This window comes from Argopecten irradians, chromosome 6 (assembly GCF_041381155.1).
Source record: "Argopecten irradians isolate NY chromosome 6, Ai_NY, whole genome shotgun sequence".
Taxonomy (NCBI): Eukaryota; Metazoa; Mollusca; class Bivalvia; order Pectinida; family Pectinidae; genus Argopecten; species Argopecten irradians.
In genome coordinates this window covers 5,331,980-5,358,208 of record NC_091139.1, presented here as the reverse complement: position 1 = coordinate 5,358,208, position 26,229 = coordinate 5,331,980, and the positions used below count along the sequence as shown (strand labels likewise).

General features: G+C 34.2%; 2 protein-coding genes across 2 annotated transcripts in view; one reads left to right on the top strand and one right to left on the bottom strand.

The window, feature by feature from the left end:
* Positions 1–26,229, top strand: part of LOC138326162 (ATPase family AAA domain-containing protein 2-like) — a 51,853-nt gene that overhangs the window by 13,311 nt on the left and 12,313 nt on the right. The window contains exons 13-25 of the mRNA XM_069272290.1: positions 463–777; positions 1,410–1,566; positions 1,952–2,138; positions 2,811–2,996; positions 3,293–3,428; positions 5,234–5,430; positions 6,089–6,248; positions 6,679–6,801; positions 6,976–7,994; positions 8,520–8,613; positions 9,045–9,292; positions 16,847–16,897; positions 24,664–24,778. Of these exons, the coding sequence (XP_069128391.1) occupies positions 463–777; positions 1,410–1,566; positions 1,952–2,138; positions 2,811–2,996; positions 3,293–3,428; positions 5,234–5,430; positions 6,089–6,248; positions 6,679–6,801; positions 6,976–7,994; positions 8,520–8,613; positions 9,045–9,292; positions 16,847–16,897; positions 24,664–24,778 (2,988 nt within the window). The remainder of the gene's footprint in view (positions 1–462; positions 778–1,409; positions 1,567–1,951; positions 2,139–2,810; positions 2,997–3,292; positions 3,429–5,233; positions 5,431–6,088; positions 6,249–6,678; positions 6,802–6,975; positions 7,995–8,519; positions 8,614–9,044; positions 9,293–16,846; positions 16,898–24,663; positions 24,779–26,229) is intronic.
* LOC138324778 (trifunctional enzyme subunit beta, mitochondrial-like) lies at positions 15,144–24,551 on the bottom strand. The gene is made up of 14 exons (XM_069269917.1): positions 24,425–24,551; positions 22,913–22,966; positions 22,397–22,526; positions 21,843–21,874; positions 20,067–20,134; positions 19,560–19,647; positions 18,998–19,179; positions 18,549–18,641; positions 17,930–18,142; positions 17,427–17,554; positions 16,855–16,942; positions 16,393–16,467; positions 15,929–16,093; positions 15,144–15,558 (listed from the first exon to the last, which is right to left on the bottom strand). Exons 1-14 carry the CDS (start codon positions 24,477–24,479, stop codon positions 15,520–15,522), a joined length of 1,410 nt encoding a protein of 469 aa, XP_069126018.1. The 5' UTR covers positions 24,480–24,551; the 3' UTR covers positions 15,144–15,519.

Below are 26,229 nucleotides of genomic sequence, written 5' to 3'. Positions count from 1 at the left end.
TGTTATAAGATTGATATCTAGAATTGTTATCTAGGCAATTTGTTTTGTGATATAATGATTGATATGAACCCTTAACCTTCTGTAGTTTAAAAAAATATAACAATAAAAGTGGGTCTTTCTCTGATGAAAAACTGGGGTCCCGTTGTCAATGTATTTGGAATCAAGTTTTGTTGAAAAAATGTGTAATTGTCTTTACTTGACATGACAAATTGCTAACATTGCTTGCAAATTGTAGGCTTTTCTGAAATTCTGATTGAGTCATTAGAAGAAAAAAGTATGCTTGAAATCTAAAGGTTGGAAAGTGCTAAAGTGCTGGTTTTGCTTAAAAAGAATATGAAGACAAGTTTTACAATTTATTTCTCCGCTGCGACATTTTAGTATACAGTTTAATCAATATTCTAGACATTAAGTGTATACTTTCAAGATAATAATATCATATTTAATACTTGTATCCTGTTGTAGGTTACTGTGGAGCCGACTTGAAGGCACTCTGTACTGAATCTGCTTTGATCGCCCTGCGGCGTCGATATCCTCAGATCTACACAACGTCAGAAAAGCTCCAGCTTGATGTCTCTTCAATCCGCGTCAGTGCCAAAGACTTTTTCTATGCAATGAAAACCATTATACCTGCATCTCAAAGATCTGTAAACTCGCCAGCTAGAGCTCTTGCCAACTACCTTCAGCCTTTGCTCAAGATATTATTTTCAGATACACTCAAAGTCCTGCAGAATGTTTTTCCAATCGTTCTAGCTCAGCTCTCTAGTCTAGATGCTCCAGGTAAAAATTGTTTTTTTGCAAGAAATTTTTACTCTTTTCGTTCTCTTTATTTCTCAAAGATGTATACTTAATCATATAAAAGGGTACTTTCTGCTTTTGGTAAAATTGTTCATAACGCTGTCCAGGAGAAATATCCTGATGATCACTTTTCAGAATGCCATTGTAAACTAGACAATGAACACATCTTTTAACTTTTAATTGTCACTTTCATATATGGTAAATATATATATCTCCACCTAGCTTTCCTTTTTCTTGCTATTCGGATAACTTTTATCACACATGATCAAGATGCTATTAAAGTGGCAATTTGTATCGAGCACATTTTGCAGGGCAAGAAACTTATTTTGAAAACCACTCTCCCAAATTTAAGATTTCAGTCTAATTTAACCCAAAACAGGGTAATTAATTAACATTAAAACCGGGGAAGTTTACACCAATTTTCACTTGCCCGGGAGCATATTTTACTGGTGTCGGGCTGTCGGACCTGGGATATTTCTTGCCCTGTTTTGTAATATCTTTAAGAATATTCTCTTCTTTCTGTGTTGTAGCCACCATTTCTCAGGGAGATGGCAGCATTGCTGTAGAGGATAGCAATTTGTAATATCTTCTATTCTCTTCTTTCTCTGTTGTAGCCACCAGTTCTCAGGGAGATGGTAGCACTGCTGTAGAGGATAGCGATTTACTCAGTGATGACGAAGACAACATGCCCAGTATATTTGAACCTTCCGGTCAAGGACGACGTAAGAGTAATTTAGAAGGACCAAAACAGCAGTTCATCAGTTTTACAAGGTACATTTGTAAATACTGACTCAAAAAGCTGAAAACAAGATCTGATGGGAAAATATTTAACTTGTTCACAATAATCTCTGAATATCATATATATTTGATATTAAATGAAAATTGTTATATAAAAAATGATATCTGTGTTTTTGTGCACCTTGTATTCGGTATGTGACTTCTGATAAGCTATGACATTTTGGGAAAGACCCATACCAACAACTTGGTTGTTTTGTTACTATTACATGCAAGCGTGCAAGCATTCCTAGATAATCATAAAAGTGCCAAAAGCAAAGCATGTTGAACTTATAGTCAGGAATTATTACAAAACTTATAGTCAGGAATTATTGAAAAAGTTATTAATTTGATGGCCCTGTGTTTATTTTGATGTGAACAGCTACGCCTACAAGGAACCGTCCACACATAGACCTCGTCTGTTACTGGCTGGCAGTCGCGGCCAGGGTCAGTCCTCCCACCTAGCCCCCGCCTTACTCCACCACATGGAACAGCTGCCTGTACATGTTATCGACCTTCCCTCCCTGTTTGCTGTCAGTGCTAAAACACCAGAGGAATCCTGTGCACAGGTGCGATAACTTCTCGTTTGATTCTCATAGTAGAAGAAGCCATTTTATACTGACTAAATGCATCATCGTTTGGGGGAAGAATTTAATTACATTACAAATGCTAATTAAAAAAGAAAAATCAAAAGACATAATGTTCAATATGTTTCATTGATAAATGATAATATATTAGAAATGTAAAAGGAAACTCATCCTCAATACTCAAGAGGTTACTATCACTTTCATGGTATCCAACACTGGACTATGGCATATTGATAAAAGGCATTTAAGGAGAGAAAACCTGAACAATCAGACTACAGAGAACGATACCCAACTTTGAAGTCATACAGCATACTGTTATTTGATTCCTTTTATATACATCAAAGAACCAATCTACCTGTCTCGTGTCTGTTGTTGCACACAGCGCCTTCAGTTTTACTTTGACATAATCCAGGGGTGGATATAACAACAGTGATAGTAACCCCTGGAATATCGAGGATATGGGGAACTAAATTTGCATTTATATTGCTCAAAAGTTTTGTCTTAACAGGTGTCTGTGAAAAATCAACTATGAAAATGTTATCAAGATTTGCGAATATAAAGTTCATATATTATTAAGTTCAAACCTTTGAAAAGGTATACACATATGATTAGATTGTTTATGACATAAAAATCTAAATGACTATTTATTTTCAGATATTTCGAGAAGCGATGCGGAGTGCTCCAAGCATTGTGTACATGCCCCATATAAACCATTGGTGGGGTGTGTTAGGAGACACCCTTAAAGCCACCCTCCAGATGCTCCTACAGGACCTCGTACCCACCACCCCTGTACTCATCCTGGCTACTAGTGAACAGCCCTACACAGACCTCGACTTCCAGGTTCGTACTTCATACAGGAGGTTAAGAATGTATCTCCCAAGATGATAGTATTCTTCACTGAAACAGGCATGGATTGTTCAATTTGAAAGAAAAGGAAAAATGAAAGAAAAAATTACAGACAATTTGACTATTTAATTCCTAATATTGGAAATGGGCCACTTATCTATAAGACTATTTTTCTTTATGTTAAAAAATGGACCACAAATCAGAAAGAAGAAAAAATACAAAAACAAATCCTGTTATTCATCTGAAACAGTTAGTCATTTGTTGTAACATTTTGCTGTTTTATCCAACAGCTTCAGCTCATGTTCAGTGTGTATGCTGGAGAAGTGGTGACAATGAAAAACCCTAGTGAAGCTCAGCGGCGTGACTTCTTCTCAAATCTCATTCTTCATCAGACAAAGCAGCCACCCAGCAAGAAAACTCAAGCTGGTAAGGGTCATAACGATATCTTACAAAGATATTATACAATTATCGACCTATTTTCAGGTGGATACGGTGAGTTATCAACCCTAGTAAGTGATATATCCCGAGGCCGGAGGCCGAGGGTTATATCATTTTCGAGAGTTGATAACTCACCGTATCTACCTGAAAATAGGTCGATAACTGTTTTATTATATGACACTTACATGATATTAACCCGGCTCTTCAAAAAGATTTAATACAAAAAACAGGATGATATTTTCAAACTTTCTGATTACAAAAGCAATTACATGTAGTAGATATTAACATCCAAATGCTTCTTGCTAACGATGCAGACTGGTAGAACCGGAATATTGTATCAACTGCAGCCCGTCTGGCATTCTTGAACGTTTTCCATAAATTGAAGTTTGCAGTTGATCACTGTTGATCGCAGTAAGCTTGCTGCCTTCTGCCATATATGTTGCCGACTATAAGAATGACATCACAATAGATTATTCCAACGTCTTTGAATAAGGAAACTCCCGTAACGCTATTTTTGGGTACGACTCGACGTCAAAAGTGATTATGACGTCACATCTAAAGGGAGTTTTTCCTCGATCTATTTTTGACACAGGTTAATAGATTCGCAAGAGGTATCTGGACTGAGTCCAGTAACCTCGCGTGCTTTTTGCCGATGATTTCGGGGTTGATATCACAGTTGATGAATACTTCTGAGAAACGTATCGGCCAATCAAAATACAGCAAAAACACCATTCATATAATAATAGATTTTAAATCAGTTATAAGTGGACACAACAGTCGTTCAGACATCAGTCATTCAGAATACCTTTAACCAATTAAATTTTGCTTTATGCAATTTTTTTTTGTGTCATTAGCATTTTCGTGATTTCCCACATCTTGGCAATCAAGGGTCTATTCTGACAATCAGGCTTATACGTCTTTTATGTTTATTTGCGAAGGATTTGAATTTGCATTAAAACTCTCTGAAAATCATGTGAAAATCTGTGTCTCCCAAAAATAAGTGATTTGCAGTAACTGTTTGATGGAATAAAAATTAAGGTTGAACATGAGTGAAAATTCACATGTTTAACCTTTTTTCCTAAATATACGGACATGCAAATATAATTGAGAAAATTAAGTTGAATGATTTTCTCATTTGATATGGCCAATAAACATGTTATTACATTACAGAGGATAAAACTAAGAAAGGAAAGAATTCACGGAAAAGTAGTAATAAAACCCAAGGAGGTAGTTGTACTAAAGAGAATGTTGAAAGAATCCAGCTGTTTTTATTCTGTCGTTGGTTGTTTGGAGAGTTCTAATGTTTTGTTATTTGGTTTCTTTGACAAAGTCTGCATATTTTTGTTTTAATTTGTTTCTTAATCATTATTGAAAAACATCAAATGCTTGTAAATCAAATGAAATAAACATTCAGTGATTTTGTTGTTTGATCAACATATGTAATTTTATTAAAAACCTTTCCGTTAATTATTTATAGAAGATAGTTTTCAGCATCAAATGTAAGTTATGTTTATAGCTGTTTAGAAAATGAATAAAATCAAATAAATTAAAGGTTTTGCTGGTTTGTCCAAATTGTATTTTGAAATCTCGGTTCAAAATAGTATTGAAAATCTATTTTGTTATTAAAATGAAAAAGGCAAATAAGAATCAGTCACTGAAAATGTTCTAATATGGAACACCTTTGATGTATGATTTATTGTTTTAGATTTACTTTTGAAATGTTCTTTATTCTATACCAGTGTTATAATACAATGGACTGGTGGGTTTCATTTTCATTAATGGTACTTTTTCAGCTAGGAGACTATTGGAAGTTCTTCCCAAAGCTCCAGCTCCAGAACCTAGGAAGCTGACAGACAAAGAACTCGCTGCTCTGTACAATCAAGAGGAGGCTACTCTAAGAGAACTACGCCTCTTTCTCAGAGATGTCATCAACAAACTGGGACGGGACAGGAAGTTCCATATATTTGCCAAACCTGTTGATTTAGAAGATGTGAGTTTTTGTATCTCTTACCCAAAATTATGTATATGTATTCTGACATATACTGGCTGGCCATGAAAAAAAGTTTAGAAGAATAACTTTATATTAAACCATAGCTTGTTCTAAATTGTTGCTTTTATTCCACGGGATAATGAATATTTGTGTTCAAGTTAATTCCAGTGAAATTAGATACCCACGAAAAAAATGAAAAGAATACGATTAGGAGATAGCAAATAATCTCCTCATAAAATTAAACAAAGGTACATTACTTGGCAAAAGTTGAAAGTGTTACCATATAGCCTGTTATTTTCGCAGGTCAATTATTTTTTTGCGCGATTTGAACCAAATACTTGGTAAACTAAATTTTAGTGAATCAAAAAATTTGTGATCTGGCTTCTTGTGGGATATTTCATTTAACCAATTCTTAATATTACGGGATCAAAATTTTGATGAACGCAAATCGCTAAAATATCATCCCTTGAAAATAACTGCACAGTATCTCATTAATATGATTTACCAATATGCGTCCTGCCCTGTATGCGGGGGCATAACCGGTATACACCTGTTTATCTTAATACTGACTTCTGTATGGTGATATATTAAGCTGATGGTGGGTGGTTACACTCTTGCACTGGAATACATGTTACTTGGATTGATACTTTCATTTCAGGTGCCTGACTATACCGAGATCATTACCAAACCAATGGATCTCTCCACTATGATGTCAAAAATAGACAGACACAGCTATCAGACTGCCAAGGAGTTCATGAGTGACATTAATCTCATCTGTAGTAATGCCTTAGAGTACAATCCGGCTACAGACCCCGCGGGTAAGTTTATTTATTTAGTTCACTGTTGCATATTTTAAAGTTTATAATATTTTAATGTTGCTGTATAACATGAAGTATTCATGTGTGTTTTCTTGTGGTTTGGAGCCGAGATATAATTTCATGGATAGATATATTAATAGTTTGCTGATGGAGCAATATTGACAATTATACAAAAACAAAATTTGATGTTTTATTATATTTGTGGAATAACGAAAACAACAAAGTTTCTATGTATTAAATTTTATTATAAACTTTTCATGTTACACCACAGGCATTTGACTCTATATGTATTTGTTCTCTCTGTAATATACAGTATTACATAGGATATATAGAGAAAAATATCTACAGAGCCAAAGGCCTGTAGTTATACAGTATGTGTTGTGTCGTTACACATTTTTCAAATTTTATTTATTTTACTCTGTGATTTTAGGTCGTGCCATCAGACACAGAGCTTGTGCCCTAAAAGACACCTCCAGTGCTATCCTCAATGCTGAGCTCGACCCAGAGTTTGAGAAAAGCTGTCAAGAGATTGTAGCATCAAGAAAACGAAGAGGTATAATCTTCAGATTACTTAATTTGATTTTGTGAATGTTGAAGTTTTCCTTGTTTTAATATTAAATTTCATAAGGAGTAAACATTTCTTACATGATATAATCAAAATGTCACATCTGCTGTATTTGTCCCTTTAACCTTAATTTAATACTGTTATCAAATTGAAATTTTACAGGTATAAATCCAACAGATTCTGCCCCTCAGTTCTGCCATACATTGCCAAAGAATTCCCAAACACCTACCTCCTCTAGTCAAGTCACACCTATGTCAAGTGGCCATCGAGTTAGTCGCCGGGCTCGTGGTCTAGACGTGGAGTCATCCGTTGATCTGGAAATGGTTGAGGCACAGTGGCGAGTTGAAAAGAGAAAATCTCCAGTAAAAAATGACCAAGAAAGCCCAAAAGTCTTACCAGCTAAGTCACTTTCAACTGTAAAGAAACCCATTCGATTTACATCTCCACCTTCACACAAAAGTAGTTATAGTAAAAGAATAGATCGCAGTTACACAAAACGCCGCAAGCGGAAAAGGAGAATTACCTACGAGAATGTGATGAATACAGAAGGAGAGGAAGAAGAGGAAGTTGTTGTGTGTGAGGAAAATGACAGTATTCATATAGATGTGACAGAGGAATTACACATAACACCTGTATCACAAAGAGACCTCTCACCTAAACATCAGACCAGTATGTCTCCACGGTGTGATATGTCGCCAAGGGAGAGAGGACAGTTGTCTCCCATTACCAGAAGGAGAACCCACTCTCCAAGGGCTAGAGATAGTGATTCCCTCAAACACTCACCCGGTATACCTAAAGCTAGTCCTCGGATAGTCTCCGATGATGATATATCAGAGTCAAAAATGGATATTTCACATGGAGATGTTAAAAACTCACCAGTGTTCAAGAAAAGGGTGGGAACACGGAGTAGTGAAGGACATGATGAAGTAGAACAATCAAACAGTTTACAAAATTCATCTAAAGACTGTGAAACAGAATCTCAGGGACAAACCTCCAAGGACAAAACAAATACCTCTTCAACAGCTTCCACTGGAGAACATGTGACACCGAGCAAGGACACAATTACCAAAGACAATCTAGTGTGTGTGAATGGAGAAGTGGACAGTGGTGTGGGCAGTTCAGTGGACAGTAACGGAGATTCGTTGGATAGTGTTGATCAGGCTAAACAACTCAGGGGAAAGGTTAGTACATGTCTCTGACATACCAGGGCCAAGTTTTAATTCTTTTCTTTAAATTCTCCATCGGAAAGTATTACTGAGGTAAAGGAAATCTCCTTAACTTCAGATTTGTCCTATTAATTTTTCTGATGGCTTTCAATGGGGAATTTAAAGCTGAAGAATTTTGGTAATGTTGATCATGCTGGGACCAGGTGCCGTCACAGTTTTATATATTTTCATTTAGTAATTGATTTAATTTACTCTAAAGTCTTCATTAAGCAATAAATTAAATAGCCAAAATCTTTCATAGGCAGTTTGTTAACTGTAAATTTGTTTTGAGAAAAGGAATAGTGTTAATGAAATTAATATGTATTTCAGAATGGATTCGTATTGATATCATTGAGTCATTGATCAAAATAATATTGAATACTGGTAATTAGTAACAAATCATTGCTCTAAGAATTTTGTTACAACAGGAGTTTGTCAGTTAAAGAAGTAATGTTTAAAGCCTTTGCTTTATCATCTTTTCATGATAAATTTTATGTATAGGTAACAACTGAAGCAATTGTTCATGTGCCTGTCAAGGAGAAAGACAATGAAGATCACATGGAATCTCCAAAAGCTGCGGAACAGGAAAATAAAGGTAGTGATGTGATGTCTACTTTGATGTTCAGTCACATATGGTTATAACAAACCGCTGGGGACAGCCATAATTACTTAAACATATTACTAATATATCATAGAAACTTTGAAGGGGAATGAAAATTACAACATTATAACCTTGAATTTGTTGTAAACATCAATGTCTCTATTGTGACGTCACGATAACGCGCCATTCTCGGATTTTTTTTCATAGTGGTATGCAAAAAAAAATTGGCCAATCAGAAAGCCAGATTTGGTATGAAAACAAAGAAAAATTAATTAGTGTTACATGAAAAAGAACATACAAATATTTATAAATTGTAATCTCTAGTGTTTTCAATAGATCATTTTTCATTGTTTAATATGGCTACATTCATTGTGAAAATTTTATATTTTTGACTCTATATAATGAAATTTTATTTTCAATCTCAGAACCATCACCAGCTATAAGGATGACACGTTCTCGACTTCAGACAAAGGAACAGGAGAGAGCGCTAGCTATTCTGGAGGCTCCCAGCCAGCCGGTGATCATTGACGAGGATAGACTGGCATTTCTGCTGGAAACCCTCGTCCAGATCACAACTGACTATGATATAGAGAAGCTAGAAAAATTGTACAGTATGCTGAGCCAGTGTATATATCACTACCGAGAAGATTTTGACAAGACTGTGATGACCGAGGTTTGTATACACTCGTCATTGACCCTGTCAAAAGTGTCAATTTTCTGTTTTAAGACGTTTAATGTTATTGAATTGAAGAGAACAATCATTGTCAGATGATAATGTTTGTTATTAAGTATTTGATCTAAACACCGATCTAATATCATATCCAAAGCAAAGGGTTTTATCCATGGTCATTATAAAATACCATTATTTAAAGATGCTCCACCGCTGACAAATGTTATTTTTTTCAACATCAAAAACAGGAGAAGACGATTTAGTATTTTTCTTAAGTTACAAAAATTACTTACTTTACACCATTACCACCATTGAAAAGTTTGAGCTTCTAATTTTACTTCTAGTTAGAAATATGAAAAATAATTAATTGCATCCCGAAAAAATTCTGTTGCACTATATCCCATATTGAATGAAGTAATGGTTCCCCATGCACCAAAGGTGAAATGAATTATTTTATGTTATTTTTTGTGTTAATTTGGCATATATATACACGATTAAACACCATTCATTGTTCAAATGATGAATATCATTTGTGCTCTGTCGGCGGTGGAGCATCTTTAAAGTGTTATCATTTGATAGCATACAGATGAGGATTACCTTAGAATTTACTGTTTGTTATACTTCATTAACTTTGAGCCCCAGAATGGTGCTACTGCGGATTTGCAGAAAAAACTTGAATACAGGGAAAAGAATATGTATATTATACCATATTCGACCCAATAAGCGCCCCTCCCCATTTTTGAGGCCTTGGCATAAAGAAAGACTAAAAACTGTATAGTTTTGCAATAATTTCGTCTTATTAGCACTTTTTCAATTTCTTTTTTTTTAATCGCCCTGGGCGCTTATTGGGTCGAAAACAATATTAAAAACACTTCATGATTAAATGATATTTACATTTTTCAGAAACTAGAAGACTGTGTAAAACGTTTTGGCCAATTCATGGCGAGCAATTCCACTGGAACTGTGTGACATCTTCCAGCAGTGACAACCTATTCTGCAGGGAATTATTCAGCAAACAGTCTTTCATTTTGATGATCATAATACTTTGATCAACTTTACCATTGTTCATATGTTTTGTTTTATTGGAACAGTGATGTGTGAGGCATAAATATACTTCCCTTAGTCAAAACATCTGGGCCTAGTTTAAAAAGGGTTAGGATTTTTAATTTTCTTTCATTAATTATAATTGTCTAATTAATGCAACAAAATTGAATGAAATTTGTCAAATTGAGTGCATATTCACCAGTTTTGTATTAAAAAGGAAAAAGATTTAAAATTAAATAATTATGTTCATCATTTTTGATAAGAATAATTTGATCAATGTATCAAAAGGATTAAAAAGGTTTGTCAATTATTGTACAAGCAGGATATTTATTGCTGCAAATACATGTATATAATCACAAAGAACTAACCATATTTCAAATGATAATAGAAATGTCTGATAGTTCAAACAATATCACAAAAGGTTTTCATATACGAATGTAGCTAAATCACTGCCAATATCGGAGAAACTATTGTGAGTGTTGTTATTTTGAAGGATGCGAACATGTTCATTTTAAGAAAGATTATATTTTCAATAACTCATGTTTGAAAGAGATTTCAAGGTATGTGTGAATGATAATGTATCTGATAATTCATTGCACGGTATAAGTGTATGTTGAAATTTATTTAGTTTCATTCTAAGGAGATTGATTCATTCACAATACAATTTATCAAAGACAATCAAGATAAAATCCAGATACTTAGAAATTATGCTCAGGGCAAAAAAAATACATCACTGATATAAAATTAAAAATGCTGAGGATGAAATATTTTGTATCCATTTGTAACTTCAATGTTATCCATGTAATTTATTGGAGATAGGACGGCAAACAATGAAAATCTGTATATATATTTAAATCACTTTAAACTAAAATACAGCAAAATTGTGGGGAAATAATATTCCTTCGATTCAGGATTTTCTACGTTTTGTTGAGTACCATGTATTAAATTATTTAATTTAATTCTTGTGGTTTTAATAAGATAGCTCCAAAATGATCAATTTGGTGCAAAAAAAAATAAAAAAGAAATACAGCAATGATAAATTTTTGCTGTCTAGTTACCATGTTTTGTATTGTTATTACTGATACTTTGTCTTTTTAGTCCATTTTGATTACAACTTTCCACAAGTATTCGCTGCACAATTGCTCAGTTACTTGCTACATAAGCTAAAAATGAATTCTTTGTTTAATGTTGTTGGATTTGGTATTATTTGTGGGAAATTGTGTGTAATAATATGGAACAATTATCATTGTGCAAGTGGAACTTTCATTGGTAATTTCAAAGCGTGTATAATTGGGAACACAAGTCTATATTCATTGGTAATTTCATTGCATTGTATGAATGGGGAAATAATGTACATGTATATATAGATGTTGAAATTCATTGCTTATGTAAGTGAGGAAAATAATGTATATTTATTAATTTCATTGCATTGTGTGAATGGGAAAATAATGTATATTGATTGGTATCAAAAAATTTCATTGTCTGTTAGAGTGAGAGAATGAATGGGGAAATTATGTATAGATTGGTATAAAAAAAATTCATTGCATGTTTGTGAGGGAGAATAATGCATGTCAATCTGGTACTTTCATTACCTTGTTTGTGTGTATATATTTATGGAAGAAAACTAGAGAAATTACGGTAAAGAGAATTAATCACTGAATACTATCTATTTAAAACAAATGCCTTACTTGTGCTATTAATGTATTGCGCCCCTTTTTCTGTTGTTTTATACATTGGTTACAAATTTTTAATAGCATGTTTCGTGTCTACACGGTCATTCATGTTTGATGTTTATTGTTTGGGACCAGGGTCCAGTTTCATGAACTTTCCTTAGCTTTAAGGAATTCCTTAACTTAAAATACCCCATAGGAGAGCATTATAGGAGTTAGAAAGAAAAATTTTAAGGAGTCTTCCTTCTGTAATGCATTCCATGGAGAATTAAGAAATGTTTATAAAACTGGGACCAGCAGTCATGTTTATTTTGAAACTTATGTCTGTGAACCCTTTATACTCTGTACATATGAATCACTGTTAATGTATATAATTGTAACTTATTTCTGATTAAACACCCATATCAGCATTTTATAATTGAATAATTTACGGTAGATATAAATCAAATTTTGAAGGTCGTTTGGTGAAAATGGGACAATTTACTTGTAATCTCCGATCTCTCAGATTATAGTTTAAAACTACATTTGTATTAAGATAAATCATTGATGATAAAAAGTTACATAAGAAATTGATAAAGTGAATAAAATCTCTTGAAATGTACAATAACTTCTCTGACATTCATTTCAAATCCAATAAAGAGAATTTTGATTTATTTCTAGACCGGAAATAATGTTAACTGTTATATTTTTTAATGTCACCCTAGATCATATTAATGTTATTTATGATTAATATTTGTGGTATTTATTATATTTCTCTTTTTTCAAACTTTACATTAAAGACAAACTAATCATCTGGTCGGTTTTACCAGTCCTATTCTCTCTTTGATAAGATGCTGATATCTTATTGATACAAATCGTAGTAAAAACACAAGTTTAACATTGAAATGTTCAAAATGAAATTGTTAGATATATTTTGTCCGATAATATTTAATACCTGATTCTTGTTAATTATTTACAGCAATTTGCATTATTTCCTGTTGTATCATAATAATTTACATTGTTTTCATTTTACCAGTGGAAGTCTGTATTGGTGTAACAGCTATTCCATTACAGGTAAAACATCCAACCCTCCAAAGACACTAGATGTTTAGATATGCCATCTATGGAATTATTTTTAAAACTTACTGAAAATTATTCGAGGAAACGAAAAAATGGAAAGCAGTGGTTTATTTCCTACAATCATGTGAATATTTTAATGGAATATCCTTAACTACTTCTGCAGAACTTTGTTTAATGGAACTTATCCGTTACAAGTACTAAAGAACTTTGAAAGAGAAAATAAACTCAACCCAACTGAAGACATTGTTTGCCCTGCTCAGTATAGTATATTTACTAGTGTTGTCATAAAATGTAGTCCGATTATTATTTATTTGTAAACTTCTCATAGAGTCAAATCTGGTAACAATCCCCCAGTTAAAATTAAATGTGATCTCAGGAATTATTATTTCAAAGAAATTGATGTCAATTGTTATATTAAGAAACTATTCTACGATCTCATAAATTGTGCCAGTTGAGTTACATCCTGTGATGACATTATCCATACCAGTTTATCCAGATGTATGGACATAACTTCATTTGAACATTTTGTGTATCTACAATGTACCTCATAATCTCAAACTTATATACCTAACTCAAGGCGCTGTTTAATTTGAAGGAATATTTGCAGGTCCCAACCAAGCATTTCACTTTATCCGTACTTTGGTACCCGCATCACTAGTCTTGAATTATTTTGTTGTTCTATGGTCTCAAGTCAATGAAAGTCAGAACTCTGTCCCTTTATAAACTGCAAGAAATTATTATGGCCTGACGCAGTATCAAACTGCATATGAAAGGGATGGCCTTTTTTAATCTACATGATAGTACAATGTACTATTGTTGTATTTTATAGCTGAACATAGAAAAATAATAACAAGAATACATAATAACCCTTTCTGATTTAACCGTGAATAAACAATACTTATTTATTATTACCATTGTATGAATTATTAAGACTTTTTCATGGATGTGTATGCATTATATGTATAAAATCAAAGTCTTGATGCTATAACAGTTTAAATTTTGATCTGTTCATCAATTGTGGATATCCTGATTGTGACGTTCATCAACTCCAAAGCTTATGTAAAAAGACGATAGAATGGCAGAATAATTTAGACACAGGATAATCCTAGATATAGGACGACTGAACTAATCAATAATGTTGTGTAGTCCAGCTGACATGTGAAAATGTACCAAGATGAATACCGATATGGTTTCAATACTAACTGATGAGCAGAAAGGCTTAGGGTACTGTAAAAAGGAGTACTTAAGTTTAGAAACATTTATGTGGTAGATCAACATTTTTTTTTTTCTAAACCGTAAATCCAAAATGTTTTGCTTTTTTTATTTTCAGTCATTCGATATTCATGAATCAGTATTCACTCATATTTATCATTCATTCATACAATCGGTGTGAAAGTGAGTCAACAGATCACATACAGATGTATATTTAAGAAGACGTAATAAATCCAAGTATGTATATTGATACCTTTGTTTGTATTTATTTGATTCTGAATATCTGTTAATCAATAACCATTCAGTTGTCCTGGAAAACAGTTTTTGCCATTGGTCTCTGAATCAAAATTGTGCAAACCAATCTCTCAGAAAAATGAAAGATGCTGTTACATGGAATCTTTTCTGTTTCCATTCTCCCCTTATTTCCCCTTGTAGAATCTGTTATACAACATATATTTGTATGAAAGACGAACTGGGGCTATACAGTACTGTATAACAGTCAAAACCAAGATCACTGTTTTGGCGTTATTTCATGACATTTTCCTTCATAATGCGAAAACCTCCGCCAAATATGTTGGTCGTTGTGACATCCGGTTTACAAAAGTTGCACAAGCAATAATAATTTCGACCAACAAAATCCAATTTGATGACCTATTATTGGTGAGATTTCAATACTTTACCAGAAATTATGAAACTTGGGCAAGTAAAATAGAGATATAACAGGAGAATACATTGCTGAAATTTTGTATGCTGCTATATATCCATTAGACAGGTATAGGGTAATTACAAGCCCAGGGCCTATAGCATGCTGGTAAACAATTTTGGTATCAAAGGAAGGTGAAAAGTAATACTGATAAACATACAACTCATTCTTCTGTTCACATTCTCACAATTTTAATATAAATAATTATTTACAAATGTGATGTATCACAGTTGAAATGAAAAATGAGATTGATTCCACGTTTGTAATTATATTACTTAGTGGAACACACTTTATGAATAACATTGTCCCCGCTGATCAGAGTGTTTGTTCGCAGCCTCAATATCACTGATTTGTCTCCAATCACAACAATTTTATTGGCCCTTGTAATGACCCACAATAATCTGATATCTGTAGAGTAATGAGCACTTCACACAGGGCCACAATCACCCTTTACGACACTTCATTCTGCATGTTTTATGTCCACGAAAGGAAAATCACTCCTGATGATTTTGGTTACAGATCTGACTTAATTCTTATTTCCATCACGTTGAAGGGTATCTCTCCACAAGCATAGCATGGCCCTTTAAAATACAAAACAAGATGTTATGGTATTAGTATCAAACTGAAATCACCTATGATGTGCCATAGTTTTAGTCTACCAACTATGGAAAATAATTTCATAATCAATACAGAATAATAACTGGTTTGATTAGCAGCGAGAATAACTTAATAGGATGTGCCATGTTTAGATGGTGGAGAAAGCTGGAGTAAAACTATAAACCAGCCGTCAGAACCTGGGAACTGCCCCACATGTGATTCAAACTTGCAACCCAGAGGTGGAGGGCTTGCGGTAATATGTTGATATATCTTAACCTCTCGGCCGCAATGTATTGAATAATTTTTATTATAAAGAGCAGAGTTTCTGATTTTAGGTAGTGATGATTTACTTACAATGCCCCCAGCAGCGCAAGCTGCCACAAGTCCAAACTGTCCATCTTCCTTGGCAAGACGGTGAGCTGCAGTAGTTACCAGTCGCACCCCAGTGGCACCAAATGGATGTCCAAGTGACAGCGATCCGCCCCAGAGGTTAAACTTGTCCATGGGTATGGCTCCAAACTAAGGCAACGAAAGGAAAGAATCGCTGAATTGTCAATATGGTCTTTAGATATTAATTAAATACATCCTAAAGGAATACACTACAAGCTAGGTTTCAAATGAAAAAAAATCTTTTTCTTTTTTTATACATGTAGTTTAAAAAACATTTCAAACTACCAATAACAGAAAATAAATGAAGATGTTTCTTATAGCCAACATGGTTTTATAGACCTTTTTTTGTAGTTTAAATATTTCAAAAGAAACGAAAGTTGTGTAATGATTTATTCACTCAACAAACAGACATTGTATGAAAAAGTTACCTTCTCACTTCTTCCCATGTGGTTCTTTGCAAACCAATCAGAGTCCAAGGCCTTTAAGTTTGCCAGGATCTGGCCCTGCAAAATGGCGACATTTCATATCAAATACAGCTCACCCTTGTTATCTCAAAGTTGGGTTGGAAATTAAAAAGGGTTAGTACGTATCAGTGTAATTTACCATATAGGCGGTTATTTTTGTGGGTCAAATTGTTAGTGATTATATAAGTGTATCAACCATTTCTCTAAAATTTTCTTGACCATTGCAACATCCCAAGACACCACGAGAATATCAACTCGGTCTCCGCAAAATTAATTGGCTGAACACTATCTTATCAACACTTACAATATATAAACCTCAGTTATCCTCAACAGCATTTTATCTTATTAACATTCTTGGGTTCAAAAACATTGTGCTGAGACTTTCAAAATTAATTATCTTATCTTTGTTTCTAAAAAGGTACTCACAGCAAAAGCTTCATGGTACTCAAAGACGCTGATGTCCGCCATGGTGAGTCCAGCTTTCTCAAGGATTTTAGGGGTTGCGTATGCTGGTCTGAGAAAATACAAAAAGAATTTCAATGCACTTGCAATTAAATTAAAATGATGCAAATACTCATTATATTTCACAATAATTGTTTTGATGAGTCATATTACAATATTAATGGGAAAAGGTGTTGAAACAACATAACTTCAAAAATTTGAACATTTGTATTGGATTCTTAAAGTAAAGCTATCTACTTTGATAAAGAACATTTATAACTTATAGGTGAACTAGAGATACCATATACATGTATCTTCAAAATCAAAAGAAATTCTAACAAAAATGTAACAATTAAACATATATGTGCTGAGGAGTTAGTCTCACTTTTAACCATGTAGAATGAAAACAATAAAGATGTTTCATAGAGACCTCAAATGTTAACATATATGTGCAAGATTTTACCTGTAAACTAAATATCTAAATGTACAGGTTTTGACAGGTTTATTTTATTTTCACTTTAACATTTACGACTGATATGATCATTACCAGTACTCACCCTAACAGTAACTGGTCCTTAGGATCCTGAGAAACGTACAGATAGTCCCTCAGATAGGCTTTGGGTTTGAACCCAAGGGCCAGGGCTTTTTCTTCTTCCATAATCAGACATGCTGATGCTCCATCAGTCTGAAAAAATCCAAAAGTTACTTTGATAAGGATGAGGAAAAACTTCTCTTTGAAGTCTCAGGAGTTAAAGTTCTATTATATGTTCTTGAATTATTATTCCATATTTGATAAGGATGAAGAAAATGATTATAGCAAAAAATTAGTATTCCTGCCATCTCCTATTGTATTGTGAATTATAACTTCTCTTTGAAATCTCAGGAGTGAAAGTTCTATTATATATTCTTGAATTATTATTGAAACATTTGAAAAAAAAATATGAATGAAAGACATCAATCATGAATGGCAACATCAGGGACATGATGAAACTTGATATAATTTGATGGTTATATAAAAATCATAATTTATACAGAGAAATATTATTTTGTATCCCCTCACCAGAAATGATGCATTGGCTGCAGTGATTGTGCCATGTGGCTTTATGAAGGCTGGCTTTAGTTTTCCAAGTTTCTCCATAGAGGAAGGTCTGATACCATTGTCTTTGGTGACTGGTTCAGCGACGCCCGGTACTTTGTAACTAATAACATCCGAGAGAAGGCCCTTGTCTGTCGCCTCTTGTGCAAATGTATGGGATCTCAGAGCAAACTCGTCCTAAAAAAGATGATTGTAATATAGATGGAATGTGTACACAAACTCAAGTTTATATTACAGAAGAAAAATTTCTGTTACATTAGTCATTCTCGAAAAATTTTATTGTAAAAAGCTTGTATGAACAATACATGCATGTCTAATCATGTTTTCGAAAAAAAATGATAAAAGTATTAAATTATAATTGTATAATTACAAATATCATGTACTGTTTCAGCGATAAATCTATGTGCAGATCCAGAGTCCCATACTTACAGATTTTTGAAACACTTAAGATTTTTGAAACGACACATAGATTTTAGAAAGGACTCAGATTTTTGAAAGGAAACATATGCTATGGTTTCTAGGATTGAGTCACTTTGAGACCTATTGTTTTTGACAATAGCTGTAGAATATCATTGCTGTTTACCTGTTCTAGTCGACTGATCTGAAAGGCTGCACACAAGCGATCTGCAGAGTGACCCATTGTCTCGTTGGTAGAGAACTCAGCCACAGCTGGTAACTGGAGACAAACAACACTGACATCTAATCTTATATCAATCAAGTATCTTCTGGCAAGTACAAACCCCTATCTTAGTCATAAGATGACAATATAACGGTATACAGAATTCTGTTTGTATCTAAGCTGATATTGAATAAACAGCATCATGTAAACAGAAATTCACCAACTTGTGTAGCAAATCTGAACAAAAAATATAATGCCTAATCTAATAATCATATTTACATTTAAAGTTTAAATGTTATAAACTTTGTACTAGATTTTGGTTTTATTAATTAACAGCATTATCTATTATTAAGAAGCATTCACAAATTTGAGTAGAATATCAGATAATCTGATCAACATAATTTTGAACTTACCTCTGGTGTGAGAGCTGATGGTGACAACATTTTCATGATAATGCCAGCCTTATTCTTGGATTTGTTCAGTTGCAACATCAATTTCCTCATTTTACGACTGTGCCTGATTGGTACATCGGACATAAACTCCACTCCACCAGCTACCACAGCATCACAAGATCCAGACGCAATCAGTCCCATACCTGTAGGTAAGACATCCAGTAAATCAATACAAGCCCAGTATCAATGACAGACAAATGATTACATACAGATGTCCATTTTACATGATACCTTATACATCACTGCAGAAAACATCCAACAAACATCATATTTCTGAATTTTTTTTTAAAGTTTTACTAATACGAAAGAAAAATTGATATTGCCTAACAAAAGAGAAGATCCTTAACATATTTTTGCTTTTTAAAGTATGTCAAATATTGTGAGTGAAGAGTGTAATTGTGTTCTATAAGAATGTGGTATGTCCTAAATCAAATACATACTTAGAACTACCTTTACTTTAGAGAATCCTTGCCCATTAATTAAGACTTCCCTGCGATATTCTTGTGTTTGCAAGTGAACTTACCAGTGGTGATGGCTTGATTGGAAGAGATGCAGGCTTGCGTGACTGTGTGGGCTGGGATGGTATCGGGGAATCCAGCACCGAGGGCAGCCTACAGAAAATATTTCATTTTACTGTTCTGTACATATGTACTACTATTACTAGTATTAGACAGAAAGACATTCAAAATTTTACACAAATCTTAATACAGCCTTATATAAGCAGTTAAGGCCAGAAGCAGAAAATAATTTACTATGCTCAAACCCATTACTGTAATAACAAAGTATTTTGACATTTTACAAGAGGTTAATTTCTTTGTAGTATTCATTGCACTTTGATTAAAGTATTCAACGCAATAATCACTTGATAATGGTTTTGGAGTTATAGTTTGGAAAGGGTAATTTGGTTGTTTTGGGTAATTTGGTTGTTTTAACTGATTTACTACGGTAACTGGAGTAAAGGAATGGTTATTGATTAGTTTTCACTATCAAATAAAGAAATATTTTTTCCATATGTATTTCTGAGACTAACCTCTCTAGCAACATTGCTGGTCTTCACTTCCTGGATGACAGTTCCATACAAGATGTAATCTACAATGCCTACAGAAAGAAATTTAAATATTTCAACATTTAAAAAAGAAAAGAAAAAGAAAAAGAGAGAAAAAAATTCATGTTTTGCAAGAATGAGCATCAAGTATTACAGGTATGTTTGGCTAGGTGATTGGATGTCATGGATCATGAGTTTGAGTCCCGAAAAGGGCACAAGTCTCCTTCGTATTTACAAGATATTTCCTGAGCAACATGCATATCAACAAGAGATCCCAGAGGGATCTTGGCGCCCACCAAAGAAAGATCTATGTCTGACAATGGAAAGAGGGGTCTTTTCCCTGCTTTTCAAACTTTTTCAAACACATGACATATAAAATTTGAGAAAGATCCCTTCAGTACTTTCTGAGAAATAGCCGTAACAAACTTTAACAATCAAAATCCAATATGGCCGATCGGTCCCAATTAACAATATGCACAACTAGGGTCCTTGGGGAACCTTCATATGAAATTTGTAAACGATACCTTCAGTACTTTTTGAGAAATAGCGGTAACAAACTTTAACTATCAAAATCCAAGCCATCTTGTTGACCGATCTGTTCCAAAATGCAATATGCACAACTAGGGCCCTAGGGAAACCTATATATGAAATTTGAGAAAGATCCCTTCAGTACTTTTTGAGTAATAGCGGTAACAAACTTTAACTGTCAAAATCCAAGATGGCCACCTGTCGGCCATCTTGTTCACCGATCGGTCCCAAAATGTAATATGCACAACTAGGGTCCTAGGGGAACCTGTATATGAAATTTGAGAAAGATCCCTTCAGCACTTTTTGAGAAATAGCGGTAACAAACTTTAACTATCAAAATCCAAGATGGCCACCTGTCGGCCATCTTGTTGACCGATTGGTCCCAAAATGCAATATGCACAACAAGGGTCCTAGGGGAACCTACATATGAAATTTGAGAAAGATCCCTTCAGTACTTTCTGAGAAATAGCGGTAACAAACTTTAACTATCAAAATCCAAGATGGCCGCCTGTCGGCCATCTTGTTGACCGATCGGTCCCAAAATGCAATATGCACAACTAGGGCCCTAGGGGAACCTATATATGAAATTTGAGAAAGATCCCTTCAGTACTTTTTGAGAAATAGCGGTAACAAACTTTAACTATCAAAATCCAAGATGGCTGCCTGTCGGCCATCTTGTTGACCGATCAGTCCCAAAATGCAATATGCACAACTAGAGTCCTAGGGAAACCTGTACATAAAATTTGAGAAAGATCCCTTCAGCACTTTTTGAGAAATAGCGGTAACAAACTTTAACTATCAAAATCCAAGATGGCCGCCTGTCGGCCATCTTGTTGACCGATCGGTCCCAAAATGCAATATGCACAACTAGAGTCCTAGGGGAACCTACATATGAAATTTGAGAAAGATCCCTTCAGCACTTTCTGAGAATTAGCGGTAACAAGAATTGTTAACGACGGACGGACGGAAGGACGGACGGACGGACGACGGACCACGGACGAAAGGCGATTTGAATAGCCCACCATCTGATGATGGTGGGCTAAAAATAAAGGAAAATGAATGGAAGTCAATGTATTGCCTACTTCAATATAATGCCTGAAGGTTATAACTTAATACAAAAGTAACAACCAATATTATGTCTTAGTGTGTTTTTTAGCTGTTTGTCTTTGAAGAGATGTAAGTTTATATAGCTCTATATAAAACCCAATCCATTAAATACAAAATAAGACTTACTTTTGTCCATATTGGTTTTCCTGATAAGACCACTGAAAATATATCAACAAGTGGGTGTTAACTTTTTGATCACCATAAGATTTATTATTAGATTTATAAGTCATGATATAAAGAATAGGAGCAACATTTTGCATATTTTTTCAAAAAACTACACAGTACTTAAGTACACTATCAAATAGTTACAAACTTCTTTGCCATAGTTTTTACTAGGATATGGAACCTGAAGATGTATAGAATCAGGGATTAAGGTCCACAAGAGGGTATCTCATTTTGATCTATCAGAGCTCATTTCACAATATCGGAACTGACAGTGAAACATTACAAAGGGAAGTAACTCTGAAAGATTAAAATGAAGACATTTATAGTTTCTTCAGGAGGATCAACAATACATACATGTATGTGCTTTGGATCAGAATGATTTTAAGAATGAAGATATGTAAATTTACAGAAAATCTTTACTTCAAATGAAATGAAGAATCATTCTCTATCTTTAATTTTCTCCAAGTGATTTGAAACATTTGTATGTGGCAGATATTTGTAAAATGTTGACTTACGACAAAGCTGCTCTTGCCAAGTCATGAGGCATCAAGTTCTGATACGATGTCATCGACATCAGAAATGGAGTCCTTACACCTTCTACAAGGACTATGTTCCGGCCTTGTTTTCCACCCAATGTTTTCTTTTCTAGAAGCAAATAATGGAATATTTAGTGAAGGAAAACATGTAAAGGATGAAATCAGTTGATTAGAGTAAAATAGCTTAAAGAATGTTTGGTGTAACCAGTAAACACAGGCAAGAAATATCTCAGCTCCGATGGGCCAAGACTAGTAAAATATGCTCCAAGACAAGTGAAAATTACCATGTATGGGTAAAATTAGAGTGAAAATTACCCTGTATGGGTAAAATTAGAGTGAAATCTTAAATTCAGGCAAGAAGTTTTCAAAATAAGTTTCTTGCCCTGAAACATTAACTGATCAATGACAATCTAGTTCTTTTAAACTGTATTTACCATGAACATGGGCAAAGAAAATACATAAAATCAGCCAAAACAAGAACGTTTGTAAACTTACTTGGGTTGGCTGGAGCATACTGAGCCACTGATGTACCAATACATCGCAAACCATCTGAAAATTAAAAAAAACCACCCATGTTATTACGTTATTTTTCAATACACATTTTTATGTAGTTTACATACAGTAAATTTAATACCGTCGATAAAATAAGATTATAATTTATCAATAAAATTTCAAACTCCTCCTATATCAACCAATGATTCTGCAGGTTCTGCTCCTGATGGCCAAATTAAAGGCTACATTACAGGAAATGGGGAATCTGCAAAGCCTGGACAACTTTGGGGAATCTGCAAAGCCTGGACAACTTTGGGGAATCTGCAAAGCCTGGAAAACTTATTTTAAGTACAGTAACATGTAATCTACTAGGCCTACCTACAACTTGAGTAAATAAACCTACATATACTTATTGTATCTTGAAAACATTGGGTACAAGTCCTCATGAGCAACAGTGTTAGATTTGAGTAACAGTTACAGTGTATCACTTCAAGTAATCAATAAGTCACCCAAATGCAGGATTCTGTGAAATGAAAACTTGATGACTTCTTTATCATATTTTTTTAGCAAAAGTCACAACTGAATCCCCTCAATTGCTTACTATGGGGTTAAAAATAAAACTCTGGTAAAATCTCACTCAACCATATTTGCACTGATGTCCATACACCACATACATAGTCAACGGAGAGCAATGAATGCAGTGAGAAAACTCAGTCGATTAGAGCATTCAGAGATCTGGGGTTTGAATCCTGGTCTTGCCGCCACATTTTGAATTTTCTCCTCTCCTGTTACAATTTACAAAACTGGCACCCAACTATAATACCCAGTATAAGGGTCTCCGGTCTTCGGGGATGAAGACTTTGAAAAAGAAGGGAGGAGTGCAACTAGTGCAACTGGAAACGACTGAGTCAATCATCAGTGACCAGATAGTTCAACTAGTTAAACCATTCGGCCAGTTTTCTGAGGTCCCAGGTTCGAATCCCGGTCTGGCCGCTACATTTTCTCTTCTCCTATTACACACAGGGAACGATTTGCCAAACCTGTTGAAGATCGTGGTCATGTCATCTTGTTTTGACAATTTAAAAAGAAAACACCATATGGTGTAAACGCTGACCTGAAATATCCGACATGTATCTATATTCTGCATTTATCAATGTGAATTTCAGAACAAATGAGATAACAATATTTTTAGTCAACAGATCAATGCAGGGTTTACATGTCTACAGTAGAGGATATATTTATTGAAACATATGGCGATGTTAGAAAGCTCAAATGACAGTCGCAGTAAGTATTATCTTGATAGCAAGTAAAACAATGTAACTAGGCCATTGAGTGATGCAACTACGAAGTAGGCTAACTATCTGTCAAAATGACAAAATGCTGCAGCTTTGAAAGGGTGACACTTCAATGTGAACGACGCAAAAACGAAAATACACAAATTTACATAAAAAAGAACAAAATGCTTCATCTGTACATTTGACAAATATTAGCGGTTGAATATGTCATAATACACACTCAAATTGGCTTGCGAATTCCAGACACCGGCTCCAATCTTCCACATAGCCGCCATGATGGATACTGTAACCTTTGGACATCACGTGACTAATCGTTAAGCACGAGCGGTTTGTGTAGAGCACGATATATACGGTCATGTGATTAATCTTGAAATAGCTAAAATATAAAAAGAATACAGGGCTTCCAATAATTCTTTTCAATATCACTTTGAATTTCTTAAAATAGCAAACGTGATTTAGCTATTTAGCGAAGTTCCGCGAGAATTCACGAGAGTACAAAGTGCAACCGGCACCGGCAACATGTCTGCTATGCGAATCCTTGGAGCGTTCAGGAATATTGCAAATCACACGTCACGTAAATTGACTGATTTTGTTTCTTGTTTTAGTTAAGAATACGCAGTGTTTTTTTTATTCCCAATAATGTATATGTATACACAGTTTTTCAGTCAGGTTCTTTGCAGCAGAACGTTTTAGACTTGACTTCTGTAAAAAGGGTTTGGCTTTGCGTTTCTTATGCAAAAGCTGCAGGTAGCAATACAAGGTCATATATCTTTTGTAACAAAACTAAATGCAAAAGTATAAAAGTATTTCAACTTATAACAAACGAGGAAAAATATTTTATCATTCTCGTATCGACTTGAAAATAACTTGAAAATAACTTGAAAAGCTTGTCTCCTCTTCGCTCTAATACAAAGTTACTAGACTATTATCACACTTTTAAAACTGTCAAAAATATTTTTGAGACTGGTGTTGATTATATTTTGCTACAGTAAAATAACAGCTTTGGTGATTTTTAGGTTGAATCCCCCAATTTGCATCTCTTCAACAGTTATTTTTTTAGGTCTTGTGATGAACTGTTACAGTTCTGCTTCTGTACTACTCCCATAACATGAGAGTCGACTGGTCAGCCTTTTTTTTTTACCCGGATATTAGAATAACCATAACAAATATGGCTGCCTGCTGCAGGCATGGCTTTTCTGCCGACTTTTTGAGGAATAGATTCCAGTTCTTTAACATCGTTTTGTAACTATTAAAATTTACTGATCTGACAGCTGAGATGACTTATTTGATGGTTTGTATATTGTTTGTCTAGAACTTGAGTTGCAAATTACGTAACTTTCACATGAAATGCTATGCATCACTATACACTGTGGTGATCGGGAGGTCTACAGTCGTCAATAAATTAGACAACATGATTCCAGATTAAGATTTAAAGTTAGATACGAATATTACATAGAATTGCAATGTTTTAAAGAGTTATTATGACTTAATATTGATGTTTTTCGTTTTGAAATATCTTTGAAAAAAGTCACTAGCCCCGGGCTAGTATGGCTAAAATTTCCACTAGCCCAAGTTGAAAATTTGGTAGCCCCGGGCGTCGGGCTAGTGGATTTTTACACCCCTGTTTAGGTATTAATTATCCCATTGATCTAGGAAAACCATAACTTGAAGCCTCATAAAATAGTATTTTAGCGGATTAGATATGATGAATCCTTTCAGTAACATTTTGACCTAGTTTTAAATATGGCGGCTGGTTACTACAAAAAACGGAACGTGAATTCAAGCGGGCAGAATGCAAGTAAAAGTAAAGGCAGATCAAGCGTTTTGGGGACTTTGCAATTTGTTTTATCTATTAACCGGCCAGATCGCTTTCATCATGAAGTTTTGTCTGGGTCATGAAAGTTTACGTTAGGATATGTAAATATTTGTTATAGATGGATTTTACGGCTGATTTTGTCAAAATACTTGTTGATTTATGAAAAAGAGGTTGGTAAATGGCCTATCGGAAGTTAGAGGTTAGGCACG